The 16,872-nt window shown below is 40.5% G+C and overlaps 1 protein-coding gene across 1 annotated transcript in view; it reads left to right on the plus strand.

Annotated features, from left to right (window-relative positions):
* Positions 1 to 16,872, plus strand: part of NEB (nebulin) — a 236,581-nt gene that overhangs the window by 202,421 nt on the left and 17,288 nt on the right. The window contains 12 exon segments of the mRNA XM_017866068.1: positions 549 to 653; positions 2,211 to 2,321; positions 2,707 to 2,817; positions 3,443 to 3,556; positions 4,297 to 4,401; positions 9,255 to 9,359; positions 10,354 to 10,385; positions 10,387 to 10,456; positions 11,090 to 11,182; positions 11,795 to 11,887; positions 13,900 to 13,992; positions 14,448 to 14,540. Coding sequence (XP_017721557.1) covers positions 549 to 653; positions 2,211 to 2,321; positions 2,707 to 2,817; positions 3,443 to 3,556; positions 4,297 to 4,401; positions 9,255 to 9,359; positions 10,354 to 10,385; positions 10,387 to 10,456; positions 11,090 to 11,182; positions 11,795 to 11,887; positions 13,900 to 13,992; positions 14,448 to 14,540 — 1,125 coding nt within the window.

The raw sequence follows: 16,872 nt of genomic DNA on the forward strand, positions 1-16,872 counted from the left end.
GTTTTCATTTTTATACCAATTGATTGGCTGCATTAAATATATGGCCAGTCAGGACTCACATAGAGTTGTTTACTTATAAATAAAGCTCCATGTGTTATCCATTCAATCTAAACCCCAGGTCTCTGAAAAAAGTTCTTGTGAAAGAAAACAGGATTTTATCAGACATGTTGATTAATGCTAATAGCATTAATAATTTTAAAGTGTTTACACCTACCCATCAATTATAGACCAACCTCATCTATGGGTGATTTTCCCCATGCATTTTCTTGCATCAGCATTTCTCTCAGCTGGTTCTTGTCAATGATTCTTTTCTCCTTAAATTGAATCCAAATCCTAATTATGCCTTGCAGACAGTAATGGTACCCATCCCCTCAACACCCAGACAACAACAAAAATGTACTGGATCTGAAACATAACAGGAAACTGTTTTGAGTGGCAATGAGATGCCATCCAATGGACAAAACATATCAATTAAAAAATACTATCCTTAAACTGCTGTCTAGGAATTGACCAGAGGAGAAATATCTAACATGGCTTTCTATCACCAGGTGAAATACAAAGAAAAGTATGAAAAGGAACGAGGAAAACCCATGCTGGACTTTGAAACACCAACGTACATCACTGCCAAAGAGTCTCAGCAGATGCAGAGTGGGGTAAGTCAAAAAAACACCACCACACAACAACGATCCATCACACTACTGAACACAAGCTCTGCCCACGACATAGCCAGTTTCCTGTCATCCAGAAGTGGTAGCTAATGAAACTTTTTATCATGTGATCACTAAAATCTTCTCCATCTCAGAAATCCTATGGTTCAGTTACTTTTTTAAAATGCTCTAGGAAGTAGATATTTACCATATGTCTTATTTCAACAACCATTTCTGTAAAATTAGAACATGGAAAACTATTCCTAACACAAACCAATTATACTGAATGTAATTTGGATTTTCCTTTATGAATGAAAAGTTCCCTCCACACAGACACCCCTTTGGCTTTGAAATACTCTACTCTTAGTAGAATGCCCCCAGCCAAACAAAAGGGTATTTGTGATCAAGATGTTTATCAAGACCCCAGATAATCAAAAGTTAAGATGCCATATTCGTTATTCTAGAATTGTAAGCAGAAGCATTAATTTTTTTTGTCATTTTTAATCAAGAGTAGAGAATGGAATCTTATTTTAAATCTTAGTCTGTTTTCAGTGGGAAATGGGCTTATTTGGAATTTCCATTTGCCTCTCTTCCTTCAACTATAAAGAAAAATTGTTTTAAATAAAAGTAGCAGTTTGTGGAGCTTTCTGGTGATAGAATGCCAGGTCATAAAAACTTTAAAATGGTTTCAAACAATTGGTGGATCTGAGTAAAGGATCTATAGGAGTTTCTCATAATGTTCTTGTGACTTTCCTGTAAATTCAAAATTCTATTAAAATAACAAAATTACAAAAGTAGAGTCCCAACATCTATTCCAAGCCCCTCTGTGAGTCAGTCAAGTCTGGAAACTGGAAAGGAGATGGGGCAAGGAGGCAGAGTGGACAAAAACGTAGAATCCCTCTGTGCCTTATTGCCCACCTAAGCTATTCAGTGATTAAAAAAAAAAAAACAAAGCAGGTCAAAACTCTGAGTGTGGTGGCATACACCTGTAGTCCCAGCTACTCAGGAGGCTGAGGCAGGAGGATCACTTCAGCTCAGGAGTTTGAGGCCAGCCTGTGCAACATAGCAAGAACCCATATCAAAAAAAACAAACAAACAGGTCATGATTAGGAAAAAAAGCAAGTTAGCGTTTGGTAGCCTTAGGCTCTCCTTCCTCTGCAATTTTTTTCCCCTTGCATCATTGACTTATAATTCTGAAATGAAATCTTTTGTCACCTTAAGAAAGGTGTGGGAAAATTCAGAAGAGACAACAGAGGATTCAGAGTCTTGATGGTGCATCCATCCTTCCACTCTGCGAAGGGCCTGCCCCAGTCACAACGTTAGACTGATGAGTGAGGGGCCCATCAAAGTGTCTCAGCCTCTGAGTTTCCTTGTGGTCATCTGCTCCAGACAAAATATTTCAAGTACAATCACACGTTTCAAATGTGTGACCATTAGCAGAACTATGATCGAGTTAAGAGCCCATACATAGAAAATGCTGTAATTTTTTTCTTCCTGAGATGGAGAGATAAATTGTAATAAAGATTCTTTTTTTAACTTGTCTTTCCTTCCAACTTACATTAGAAAGAATACAGGAAAGATTATGAAGAGTCCATTAAAGGCAGAAACTTGACTGGCCTGGAGGTCACACCAGCTTTGTTACATGTCAAATATGCAACTAAAATAGCAAGCGAGGTAGTGCCCACTTGGTCTTTGCTTTCCCTCTTCATCCAAATAATTGCACTAATGACACTCATTAATGTGTTCCTCCTACCATTTACATCACCACCTAACTGTGTGTTTCAAACTGGGTTCTCATGTGTTTGGTACTACCACCTAATCTATTACCATGTTAATTCTTCTAATTTTTTATTTGAATATTATCTTAGTATTCTGTTAACTTCAGGTTTTCATTTGATATTTAATGTTAACTGATCATGCTTTTACCCTGCCTTTATTCATATTTTTACTAAACTGTGAACCCTTTAAAAATTGGAATTTTTAAATTTCTTTCTTCTTTGCCTAAGAGGATCAATCTAGGCTTTCTTGTCAGTGTTTTTGCTTTTCTTTCATGATATAGAAAGAGTACAGGAAAGATCTAGAGGAAAGCATCCGTGGGAAGGGCCTCACTGAAATGGAAGATACACCTGACATGCTAAGAGCAAAGAATGCCACTCAAATCCTCAATGAGGTAGGCCCACAGCTGACAGCCTGCACATAATTCATAGAGCATCATTTCTTTGTTAGCCAAATTACACTGGAAAAGCAAAACAAAACAGAATAGAGAAAACAAAACAGAGAATAGAGAAAACAGAGCTTTTGATTTTCAGATTCCATATCCAACATAATTGTTAACCATTACGTAAAATATATCTCAATTTCTGATGGATACTATAACAGTATGTTTCTGTGGTGGTTATAATCTATTTGATTTAACTTGATATATTTGGTATGCTCATTTACATAAAAACACTACACTGGAGTGGTGTGTGCACCTAAGTGTAATCTTAGTTATATACCAAACCAGATATACAATTTACTTTATACTCTAATCTTCTAAGCAGAGAATGCTAAAAGTATTCAAAAGAAGGCCTCTGTTGACCCATATTGACTTGCATAGAATAGTTTCCTCCAGAGGGCTTCTGCAGACGCCACTCCATCCTGCCACACGGAAGAGTGAAGGTGAAGAGTAGCAAGCGACACTATCTGTGACAGCTGGGGTGGTGTGTTGTGTGGATTTATATTCACTCTCTATGTTTATTACCTAGTAGTAGAATTTAGGTACCTTTTTTTTTTTTCTTTTAATGCTACTATAGAAAGAATATAAGCGAGACCTGGAACTGGAAGTCAAAGGAAGAGGCCTGAATGCCATGGCCAATGAAACTCCGGATTTTATGAGGGCCAGGAATGCTACTGATATTGCCAGTCAGGTCAGTGCTATTATTCGATGTCAGTCTTTCAGGAAAGTAGTTGTAACTTTAAGGACATAAAGTGTCCTTCTGTCATCTGATTTATTGGTGACAGTCACATGCATACAATGGCATTCTTGAACATCTGCCTGGAGGAATCCGCCCCAATGAAAGGATGGAGGACCCTTTGCCAGGCTCATCGCTGTCTGCCTTTCTGAGTCCATAGACTCTGGGGACACTCAGAGCAAAGGGCAGAAACTGAGGAATTAAGTAGCTGTTTAGAGCTGGGCAGACTTGACATCCTGGCCTTGTTTCTGAGTCAATCCACTCATTTGATGCCAGGAATTCCTTGCTTAGAATATCTTGGGAGTTCTTACTCTCCTTTCAAGCCCTAAGTTTAGAATAGTTTTTAGGCATCTTAGCTTGTCTAATGCTCATTGGTATGGGTCTTTTGCTTATGTGTCATCCTCCCAGCTCATATATAAACAATCCATGCCTTACTATCTGCTGATGATCCCTCCTTACCCATATCCCATCCTGCATCCAACTAGATCTTCTCTCAACAGCTAGGACTTGACTTTTCTTACTGAATTTCACTCTTTGGTATAAAACTATGAACAAAATAGGAAGAAATGTCTGTTGAATGTCAAATGAATGAGTCCTTCTTGGAAAAGAAATACGGCTCACCTCTTAATCAAATCAAGCCAACAACTGTTGTGCACATTGTAAACATTTACCCAACTATTGGGTATCTTTTACAGATTAAGTATAAGCAATCAGCAGAAATGGAGAAAGCCAATTTCACTTCTGTGGTTGATACTCCAGAGATCATTCATGCCCAACAAGTCAAGAATCTTTCAAGCCAGGTAAGGACATTCGTCATGCCATCACTCAAACCCCAATCATGGAAGAATGGAAGTCCTTCCATTAATACCTTAAGAGATTTTTCAAATCACAGTTTTTCCCAATAAAAAAGAGATTCACCAGGTGCGGTGGCTCACGCCTGTATTCCCAGCATTTTGGGAGGCCAAGGCAAGTGGATCACTTAAGTCCACGAGTTTGAGATCAGCCTGGGCAATGTGGCAAAACCCTGTTTCTACAAAAATTGGCCAGGTGTGGTGGTGCATGCCAGTCCCAGCTTCTAGGAAGGCTGAGGTGGGAAGATGGATTGAGCCCAGGCGGTTGAGGCTGCAGTCAGCTATGACTGCACCACTGGAGTTCCCTGGGCGACAGGGTGAGACTCTTAAAGAAAAAAGAGAGAGAGACAGGCCTGGCGCAGTGGCTCACGCCTGTAATCCCAGCACTTTGGGAGGCTGAGGCGGGCGGATCACGAGGTCAGGAGATCAAGACCATCCTGGCTAACATGGTGAAACTCCATCTCTACTAAAACACACAAAAATTAGCCGGGCGTGGTGGCGGGCGCCTGTAGTCCCAGCTACTCGGGAGGCTGAGGCAGGAGAATGGCATGAACCTGGGAGGCAGAGCTTGCAGTGAGCCAAGATCATGCCATTGCACTCCAGCCTGGGCAACAGAGCAAGACTCCGTCTCAAAAAAAAAAAAAAAAAAAAAAGAAGAGGGAGAGAGAGGGTAACCTACAATGCAGGAATTTTAAGGTACTGAAGAACTCTTACATGGTACAACTTGTAATTAATGAATCAATATTTTCACATGTAAAATCTCTTATCATGTGGCTTTAAAAATGTGTGCGCAAATCTGGAAGAAACAAAGTAGCCCACATTTGGATTACCAATCTCAAACAAGATTGAGATTGAGACCACACAGTCTAACCCCTGACTCTCCTCATGATGAATAACTCTCCATCTTCCTACAAATAGAGAGATGAAGAAAAGTAGGCTGTCCTTCACACCCCAGGATATGCCCTCATTTGTATTAACGATTGTCAGTGATGATCAGGAGTCTGCAATTTGTTTAGAGTGGCACCAGATTAGAATTTGTGCTTGTCTTCTGACCAACGAGGTCCAAAGCAGTAGTTAACCTGCCCTAGCTGTGCTTTATAGGGACCTGGGGATGTAGATTCCCTGGTCCAACTCTGGAATTTTGACACTAGTAAATCTGTGGTAGGCTCTGGAAATCTATTTTTGTTTGTTTTTAATTTTCACAGATTATCTCCAATCAGATTGGGGAATCAGGGATTTCAACCCTTTATTGGCAACATATAGTTGTATATTGTAAAATTGCACATGAAAAATATAGTTATCACTAGAGAGTGGTTTGATTAGGAAGCAGGTGTATTCAAATGGTAGAAATGTTTCTTTTCTTTGAAGGGTAGGGATGCGGAAGAATAATTAGCTTTTTAAAAATTACCAAAATTATATGAGCTCCAAATTATCATGTTGTGTTCATTGAGGGAGCCACGGAGGCTGACAGTCTTTGGGCTGTGAGAGGCTCACCAGCCTTTTACCTTCTGCTTTTGATACTGCTGATCTTTAACGAAAGCTTCAGCACGTGGGTCTATCCCAGTGTAGGATCAAGTCACTTGCTCTGCTCTCCTGGGGCTCTCTCTGGCTTGTTCCTCAAGGCCTAAAATATAGCCAGGCAAGTTAGTTCCTCCCCAGTTCAGATCAGTATTTACAGTTGAATGGTAAATACTGGTGAGATGGTGCTTGTGTTTCCACAAACTTGCTTCTCGATTCTCGATTTCCAATGGAGAATCTGTATTTATAATTCTTAAACCTCATACCTGGGGGTTAAGGCAAGCAATGTAAGCTGACTCACAAATTTAGGATACTATACAGTAGTCTCCTCTTATCCGAGGGGGATATGTTCCAAGACCTCGAGTGGGTGCCTGAAATTACAGACAACACCCAAACCTATATATACTGTTTTCTCCTATACGTATACCCCTATGATAAAGCTTAATTTGTAAATTAGCAAAGTAAGAGATTAACAATAATAAAATAGAACAATTATAACAATATACTGTAATAAAAGTTATGTAGTTACATGGATGTGGTCTCTCTCTCCCTCAAAATATCTTATTGTTATGTACTCTTATTTTTGACCAAGGTTGACTATAGTTAACTGAAACCGTGGAAAGTGAAACCTCAGATAAGTAGGGACCACTCTACTGAATACTTAATGCCAGTATGGCAGGCCAGGTCTCACAACCGTTTCAGTACTGAATGGTTAAGTTAGATGTTAAAAGCCAGTGTCCCTGTACAAACGCTGGGATATAACAAAAGCCCACCAAAAGTTTTGCCTAGGCCTTTCCTGGGCCTTAAAGCATAACAAAATAATGAAGGGATTCTTAACAGGACTCATGTAGAATTAAACAAGTTTTACTGTGGAGTCTAAAAAAACTCCCCAGGCCTCCACAAACAAGTTTATTGGGGGTCCTGAAGAAACTCCTCAAACCTCCCTGATTTAGCAGGAGACAACGTAAGAGTAATTGCCCCAGCACCTGCACCCATTTAAATTAAGTAAATTTACTGAGGCTCCAGAGGAAGGTCTTCAGAACTCAGACCTTAGTTATAAATTAAAAGAAGTTGGCCAGGCTCGGTGGCTCACGCCTGTAATCCCAGCACTTTGGGAGGCAGAGGCGGGCGGATCACGAGGTCAGGAGATCGAGACCATTCTGGCTAACACGGTGAAACCCCGTCTCTACTAAAATACAAAAAAATTAGCCGGTCGTGGTGGCGGGCGCCTGTAGTCCCAGCTACTCGGGAGGCTGAGGCAGGAGAATGGCGTGAACCCAGGAGGCGGAGCTTGCAGTGAGCCGAGATCACGCCACCACACTCCAGGCTGGGCAACTGAGCAAGACTCCCGCTCAAAAAAAAAAGTTAATCACTTATGTCTTTAGATGAATGAACACTTACACATAGACATATAGCTTAAAAGGTATATAAGCTCTGAAAAACTTCTAATTTTGAGTCTGTCTGGCAATAATTTCCAGGACTTCTCCCAGTAACCAGTTACAAAAATAAAAACTCTTGGCCGGGCACAGTGGCTCTCGCCTGTAATCCCACGACTTTGTGAGACCAAGCAGGGTGGGTCATGAGGTTAGGAGATTGAGACCGTCCTGACCAACATGGTGAAACCCCATCTCTACTAAAAATACAAAAATTAGCTGGGTGTGGTCATGCACACCTGTAATCCCAGCTACTCAGAAGGCTGAGGCAGGAGAATTGCTTGAACCAGGGAGTCAGAGGTTGCAGTGAGCCAAGATTGCACCACTGCACTCCAGCCTGGAGACACAGCGAAACTCCGTCTCAAAACAAAAAACAAAAAACCTCTTTTCCTCCCCAGTTCATCTGCATTTCATTATTGGGCCATGAGAAATAGCAGCCCAACCCTCACTTTGGTCTGGGAACACCAGGGAGTCCAAGTTCTGTGTTCAAATGTGATTACCCCTCTAAGGGATTAGCACCAGCTCTGCAAACCAGTTGAGGTAGCTTTTGCTTAATCTTGGAAAAAATAAAAGAAAAACAATAAAAGTTAAAAATAAAATAAAAGGAGGATTGTTTCCATTCTTTTCCCAGGACAATGAGGACTGTTTTCTTTACACCTATATAGCTAAGGAGTCATCTAGGTGACTTTTTCATGAACAAAACATTTGTTCCTGGTGAACTACCTTTTCTTCCAAAAAATCTTGTCTTTAATTCGCTTCCATTTAGATGAATAAAATCTAGGCCTACATCTCTCATTGGCTGAAACTGTTTCTTTGTTTTCTCTGGCAAGATTACAAATTTCAATACTTATAAATGTAATTCCTATATTAACAACATAAATAGAGACAGAATAGTTTTATCCCCATTATAATAGTGGCTAGTCTCTTTCCTCAGCCCTCAGCCCTCCAAACCAAAACTTCCCTGAAAAGTGGGAAAAACTGGAGCTAAGTTAAGCGAGAGAGAGAAGTGAAAGGACATAGCGACAAGTGATGAAAGAAAAATAAGGCTCTAAAGGGCAAAGTGTAAGTGTTCTGCTGCAGAGAACAAAGACGATCAGTTTGGTGGTGGGATCGACTGCCCACTGCTATCTGGAAGAGCAGTCTCTATGGATATGTCTCTCCAGTCAAAGGCTGGGGCAGGACAGGGGAGCCCAAAGAATAGTGATGTCTGGCTCAGAGTAGTCCTTGGCCAGTCAGCTGGCCTTAGTGGTGCTCCAGGTGTGTCTGTTTGGTAGAGCTGCCAGTCCTGTCAGGCTGCTTTCTGCAGCATCAAGAGCCATATTCTGGAAATGCCTCTGGGCCTGCCTGCCTGCCCGCCCGCCCAGTCCTGCAGCTGGGAGCCCTGATCACACCTACTCATGGCTCAGTGAACATCTTGTCACCAGCTAAGGCTTTCTAAAGGTCATGTCTTTGACTCTTAACCCTCTAGCTTCTCTCCGCCAGCTTGCTGAGCAGTCTGGCTACATAGCTTCATCCAGCCCAGTGAGGACTACTGCCACTGGAGGCATCCCCATCTCCCTCTCTGGGCATTGCTGGCTATAACTTTCCTGTGGACCAGCTAGCAAGGTTCCCCCTCTGCCAGCTTTGCCATGACAATAGGTCCTACTGAATGTGTGGGCTGTTTTCCTGGAAAGGAAAAGTATGGTGCTCTTTGACTGAGAGGGTTCTTCCTTGCAATGCCCTAACATCCTTGGACAGTTAAGAAAATACAAAGGACTTTCCCTCTGCTGAGCCTGGAAGGGCTATTTTAGGTCCCACTGGCCTATATCCCTGTGGTGTTTACCCTCCTTATTTCTTGGAATCTATTCCCAGAAAAAATACAAGGAAGATGCTGAGAAGTCCATGTCGTATTATGAGACTGTTTTGGACACCCCAGAGATGCAGAGAGTCCGGGAGAACCAAAAGAACTTCAGCCTTGTAAGTTTTTATTAAACGTAAGGCACAGCCCACAGGTACCTGGGGTGCTGAGGAAGATGCCTCTGGATATCCCAGGCCTGCAGTGGGGCTGTTGTGCAGCCCTCTACTACTCCCATCCTGCCCCAGGAAGTGTGCGCTCAATTCATCTCTGGGCTCACCTTATATCTTAATCCCAAATCACAGCATGAAAGACTCATCTGTTACTTCGTTGGTGGTGTAGGGGAGAAAATATAGTATCTTTTCCTCACCCATGGCAAGGTTCATGGCTAAAACTGTTGTAACAAAAGACAGATTAACAAGAGACACACATACAATTTATTTAATAAAAGCTTCAGAAATGACAACCCAAAGAAACAGGAAAATGTGTGTATTTTTAAGGATAGAGATGCAGAAGTGTGACTGGACAAAGGGGTATGATCCAATGGTAATAAACAGGTGATTGAGCAAGGCCTGTTTATTCAGATTCTCCTAGTATCTCTGTGTCTTTGGCTCCTTTCCTCTGGGTCTAGGGAGGACCCTTCTGGAAGGAGCAGCTTATTGCCTGCTTTAAATGAAGATCAGATAATTATTATCTGCTTTAGGAAAAACAGAGAAGGCCGGAAAACCCTCCTGCTTCTGCTGTTTTTTCAAATGTCAAGGTGCCATATTTTGGGATAGTGTATCCTAAACCCTGTCAGTAGCTTCCTTTACTGAATGTGAACTATCACCGCTTTCCATTAGTGGTGACATCTATCTTTTTCAAAGTTAAATCTAAGCAAGAGATACTTAAACAAAAACAAACCCCTAGCTTTATATGCTTTTTAAAATTAGTTTCTCCACAAAATTCTTATCAAATAATTTCCCTTGGGCTACCAGACCATAATTATTGTGGCACAGACTTTTTTTTTTTTTTTTTAAAGATACAGGATTTTAATTTCCTTTGCATAATATAGGACAAATAAAGAAAATAAAGCAATGTTGAAATCTTAACAAGATGTTTACTCTTTCTTCATAGCTCCAATACCAGTGTGACCTTAAAACAGTAAAGGAAAATTACAGTTGTTCAAGACACGCCAGAAATACTGCGTGTAAAAGAAAATCAAAAGAATTTCAGCTCGGTATATTTACTATTTATTTTGCATTTAATGCTAACCTGGTCGTTTCACTCTCCTCTTTAAAAATATACTAGCCTTATATTGATAGACAATTAACATCTAACCTCCTCAGTAATACTAGCAGTGATTTGCTAAAATCCCCCATACTTTGCTCCAAAATCCTCTCTCCAGAGACCATTTGAAATAACTTTATATCTGCTAACAAAGTAATTTTATTTTAAATTTTAAATCCCAGAGCAGTAACATGTGTTGTCTTGCTTCAAGAAGATGGATTTCTTTTTGACATTGTGATTTCTTTTGTCATCTCTCCCCCAAATAACTGATTGACTTTGCATTTCTTTAATGGATTTTGTGTTACACATGGGAGGGTTTTGTTGTTAATCAACATTTCCTGGCTCTTCTCATCCTGTGTTAATATGGTACCACAATCTTAGAAGAAATCTTAAAATCTGGAAAATGATCCATGTTGTATATCTGGTCTGAGTCTCTGATACTGACATGGAAATGTCAGGCGCGATGCTCTGGCACTTGCCTGGGAACATCGTTTTCACAGAAGCCATGTGTCCTAGTCTTTCTCCAGGAACTGCTGGGTTTTCCTTTCTTCTGTGTAACACTGTCCTGATTCTCAATGCCCAGGTTTTATATAAAGAGGATGTCTCACCAGGAACGGCTATCGGAAAGACACCTGAGATGATGAGAGTGAAACAAACACAGGACCACATTAGCTCGGTAAAGATACAGAGGATGCATTTGTAATATTTTCTGCCTCCCTTTGATAATTTACGATGACCTACGAGTTGCACTCAAAGCCTCTGTCACCAGAAACAGCTTATATTGCTAAAATAGGTGTACCACCACCACACGGTATACACCAGTGGCTAGAGTCATTTCATACTCAGTGCAGTGCCTTGGCGGTTTTCATGAGGGAGAGATTACATCTGAAAACGGAGAGGCTTGTGAGAAGGTAGAATCCGGTACAGCCAAAGAACCAACCTTCCTGGATATATGTATGTGAATCTGTTTGTCCTAGTCAAATGACCTGTTGGCCATAAAGACATCGGGATATACAGGAAACGGCTGTAGTCTAAATAGGGTTCCCCACCCCTGCCCCAAAGAGACAAGAGAGAGACAAAGTGTCCCTGTCCTCGGAATTGTTCTCCTCTTACCCAATATCAGAATGAGTTACCCAATACCAGAATGAGGTCCCATTCACACTAAGTATAAAGCTTGTGTTATTTACATTGTTGATTTTTTTAAATTTGGGGTTACCAAAACATGTACATGTTGGGAAGAGTAACTGTCCAGCATGTAATAATACCTCTCCCCATTTTAAATCCGCAGGTGAAGTATAAGGAAGCAATAGGACAAGGAACTCCAATCCCTGACCTGCCTGAAGTGAAACGTGTGAAGCAGACGCAGAAGCACATTAGCTCGGTAGTGGCCATACTCTCAGATTGCATTTATGTGACTGGCTATCTCCCAATTGCTACCCTGGTGCTCTCTCATCCTTCTGCTTCCTATTAAGAGCTTCCATGCCTTGGGGATGTTGTGAATTCTCCCTTAGTCTTGATGGGGTCACTATAGGTTGCAAAGGTAGTTAAGAAACCTCTCTTCTCATCATCAAGGAGTAGAAGGGACTTGGCTTTCTTTTCCTACCTGTCACTGACTTGAAGCTCATGGACTGGGCTTCTTAATTATCATGCCATTCGTTTCCAAAGTAAAAGGTTTTGATGGTAGTAACAAGGTTATTGGGATGATCTCAAGTAATTTAACTAAAAGCATATACGTATAAACACAGAAGTAGTATAACATACTTTGGTTTTGTGTGTATATATATATATATAATGTGTGTGTGTTATGTGTGACACATCATATGAATGATAGGATTCCCAGTGTCCAAAAGACCCTGGGTAGACATGTGAAGTCTCTTCTCCCCTCCCTTTCAAGATTTCTTGTCCTGTATTCTTTGCTCTCTCCATCTTGTAAATGCAGTGGTGCAGGCTGTGATGGACCTACAATGGCATATTATACATTAAGCCTGTTCTCTCATGGGAATATCAGGCACCTGTGCAGTTTATTGCGGGGCGGGTGTCCCTGACACCTGAAATATCAGGTTAGCACATTTGTCCTGACCTTTTGTCAAGCAAGCCCTGGCTCTGAAACCCAACCCTTTCCCCATCCATAGGCAGATTCTAGGCAGGTGTTGGCTACTAGCAAGAGACTATGTGAAGTTTGGGAAATAGTTTATGGCCAATAAAAGGTGAGGACCTTGGTCTTGGGACTCCCCTAGTCAATGGAGGACTGAGCTCTCATTTGATTTTCTTTAAAAGATACTTGATATTTCTCTTGCAGGTTGTTCATATTATTTAGATCTCATTCCCTTCTCACTCCCTGCTTATATACTCTGGCTTCCTTGTGGTACAAATTTCATTTAGAGTTTTGTGTCCTCTAATATGGGTTGATAAAGCTAGCCCAGGCTCCTTTGTCACTTTGCATTACAACTTCTTGGTTTTCTTTAATTTTGCTTTGCACTGTTGTCCGTGATCAATTCTGCTGCTTTGTTGGGTGAAGAGTAAAGAAATGCAACTTTGTTACCAAGAAGGTAGATGTTCAAAGGTTCCTAGAAGTTTCCTTGCAAAACAAAGCTATCATGCCTAGCTTGTCACTGATTTTAAGAATTAAAATCTGGGTATGTTGCTCCCCACCCCATGCGCTAATACACCAGGGAATCCATCCATTTAAAAGAACCCATTCAGTCCTTTAGGCTGAAAACTTAAGAGTTAAGGAGGCTCAGAAAGTGGAGGTTCCTTAATGTTTTCATTAAAATGCATAGTCCTTCGATACTACTACTAAAAAATATGGATTTCTCCCAATTCAGAAAACACTAGTTTACTTGATCCAGCAATTAGCAGTAAAATTTCAAGTAAAGATGCTCTTCCTGAAAATAAACCGATTAAACCATCTCATATCCAGGGACTAGGCTCCTACAGATTAGGAGCCAGCGAGGAACATTCATTAGGAGATATAAAACAGAATTCTCAATAAGCCTGAAGGAATAGAGTATCCTGTGATAAGAAAAGTTTAAACCAAGCAATCTATTCATTAAGTACAAGTCTACTGCAGGCCTACTATATTTAAGGCACCAATGCTAGATGCAACAAAATGGTTGATTTTCTCATTGGTAAATTTACTATTATTTAATGCATTTTAGGCATGCACTAAGTGGTTATCGAAAATGTGTAATTTAGTGCCCAGTTTTCAAGGTAGTAAAATTTTTTACTACTTTGGAAAAGACAACATAAATATTTATGGAATTTTCCCCTGTTCCTTGAATGTTTTGAGAGCTAGATTGTTTTATGAGTTTCCCCAAATAGCCCACATGTAGCTGCTATCTAAAGGATTTACAGTCATTTTACCTTTCCGGGTATTCTAATTATTTTCTACAGGTTATGTACAAAGAAAACTTGGGAACAGGCATTCCAACCACTGTGACTCCAGAGATTGAGAGAGTCAAACGCAATCAAGAGAACTTTAGCTCGGTATTTACAAATATATAAGACACTATTTCCCACAAAAAATTTACCACAATAACCATCTTTTTTAAAGAAAGTAACATCTTAACAATTCTGTGTGTGTGTGTGTTATGTATTATTACCTGACCAAAACCATGTTAATACAAAATGACTCACATTTCCGATTATACTTTAACATTTTCAGTGACTTGACTAGATTTGAAATACTGTAAGTACAATTAACAAGATTTCTCAGCGTTATACTTATATCCTATAACTTAATGCTTTCCATTGTACTTTTCATTTCCACAATTAGCACTGTAGAGTTCACCATTAAAACTGTGAAAAAAGTAAAACATTACCCTTACTAAATATTACTTACTAAAAAATTGTCTCCTCACATATAACCCTTCCCCACTTCCTCCCTTCCTTACTCTCTGCTTGTTTTAAATGTCCTCTGGGTACTTTCTTGTATCTCACAGGTTTTGTACAAAGAAAATTTGGGGAAAGGAATCCCAACAGCTATCACTCCAGAGATGGAGAGAGTCAAACGCAATCAAGAGAACTTTAGCTCGGTATTTCTTAGGGGGCCAAAAAAAAAAAAAAAAAAAAAAAAAANAATTTACGATGACCTACGAGTTGCACTCAAAGCCTCTGTCACCAGAAACAGCTTATATTGCTAAAATAGGTGTACCACCACCACACGGTATACACCAGTGGCTAGAGTCATTTCATACTCAGTGCAGTGCCTTGGCGGTTTTCATGAGGGAGAGATTACATCTGAAAAACGGAGAGGCTTGTGAGAAGGTAGAATCCGGTACAGCCAAAGAACCAACCTTCCTGGATATATGTATGTGAATCTGTTTGTCCTAGTCAAATGACCTGTTGGCCATAAAGACATCGGGATATACAGGAAACGGCTGTAGTCTAAATAGGGTTCCCCACCCCTGCCCCAAAGAGACAAGAGAGAGACAAAGTGTCCCTGTCCTCGGAATTGTTCTCCTCTTACCCAATATCAGAATGAGTTACCCAATACCAGAATGAGGTCCCATTCACACTAAGTATAAAGCTTGTGTTATTTACATTGTTGATTTTTTTAAATTTGGGGGTTACCAAAAACATGTACATGTTGGGAAGAGTAACTGTCCAGCATGTAATAATACCTCTCCCCATTTTTAAATCCGCAGGTGAAGTATAAGGAAGCAATAGGACAAGGAACTCCAATCCCTGACCTGCCTGAAGTGAAACGTGTGAAGCAGACGCAGAAGCACATTAGCTCGGTAGTGGCCATACTCTCAGATTGCATTTATGTGACTGGCTATCTCCCAATTGCTACCCTGGTGCTCTCTCATCCTTCTGCTTCCTATTAAGAGCTTCCATGCCTTGGGGATGTTGTGAATTCTCCCTTAGTCTTGATGGGGTCACTATAGGTTGCAAAGGTAGTTAAGAAACCTCTCTTCTCATCATCAAGGAGTAGAAGGGACTTGGCTTTCTTTTCCTACCTGTCACTGACTTGAAGCTCATGGACTGGGCTTCTTAATTATCATGCCATTCGTTTCCAAAGTAAAAGGTTTTGATGGTAGTAACAAGGTTATTGGGATGATCTCAAGTAATTTAACTAAAAGCATATACGTATAAACACAGAAGTAGTATAACATACTTTGGTTTTGTGTGTATATATATATATATAATGTGTGTGTGTTATGTGTGACACATCATATGAATGATAGGATTCCCAGTGTCCAAAAAGACCCTGGGTAGACATGTGAAGTCTCTTCTCCCCTCCCTTTCAAGATTTCTTGTCCTGTATTCTTTGCTCTCTCCATCTTGTAAATGCAGTGGTGCAGGCTGTGATGGACCTACAATGGCATATTATACATTAAGCCTGTTCTCTCATGGGAATATCAGGCACCTGTGCAGTTTATTGCGGGGCGGGTGTCCCTGACACCTGAAATATCAGGTTAGCACATTTGTCCTGACCTTTTGTCAAGCAAGCCCTGGCTCTGAAACCCAACCCTTTCCCCATCCATAGGCAGATTCTAGGCAGGTGTTGGCTACTAGCAAGAGACTATGTGAAGTTTGGGAAATAGTTTATGGCCAATAAAAGGTGAGGACCTTGGTCTTGGGACTCCCCTAGTCAATGGAGGACTGAGCTCTCATTTGATTTTCTTTAAAAGATACTTGATATTTCTCTTGCAGGTTGTTCATATTATTTAGATCTCATTCCCTTCTCACTCCCTGCTTATATACTCTGGCTTCCTTGTGGTACAAATTTCATTTAGAGTTTTGTGTCCTCTAATATGGGTTGATAAAGCTAGCCCAGGCTCCTTTGTCACTTTGCATTACAACTTCTTGGTTTTCTTTAATTTTGCTTTGCACTGTTGTCCGTGATCAATTCTGCTGCTTTGTTGGGTGAAGAGTAAAGAAATGCAACTTTGTTACCAAGAAGGTAGATGTTCAAAGGTTCCTAGAAGTTTCCTTGCAAAACAAAGCTATCATGCCTAGCTTGTCACTGATTTTAAGAATTAAAATCTGGGTATGTTGCTCCCCACCCCATGCGCTAATACACCAGGGAATCCATCCATTTAAAAGAACCCATTCAGTCCTTTAGGCTGAAAACTTAAGAGTTAAGGAGGCTCAGAAAGTGGAGGTTCCTTAATGTTTTCATTAAAATGCATAGTCCTTCGATACTACTACTAAAAAATATGGATTTCTCCCAATTCAGAAAACACTAGTTTACTTGATCCAGCAATTAGCAGTAAAAATTTCAAGTAAAGATGCTCTTCCTGAAAAATAAACCGATTAAACCATCTCATATCCAGGGACTAGGCTCCTACAGATTAGGAGCCAGCGAGGAACATTCATTAGGAGATATAAAACAGAATTCTCAATAAGCCTGAAGGAATA

Source organism: Rhinopithecus bieti, unplaced genomic scaffold, assembly GCF_001698545.2.
Source record: "Rhinopithecus bieti isolate Rb0 unplaced genomic scaffold, ASM169854v2 scaffold_81617, whole genome shotgun sequence".
Taxonomy (NCBI): domain Eukaryota; kingdom Metazoa; phylum Chordata; class Mammalia; order Primates; family Cercopithecidae; genus Rhinopithecus; species Rhinopithecus bieti.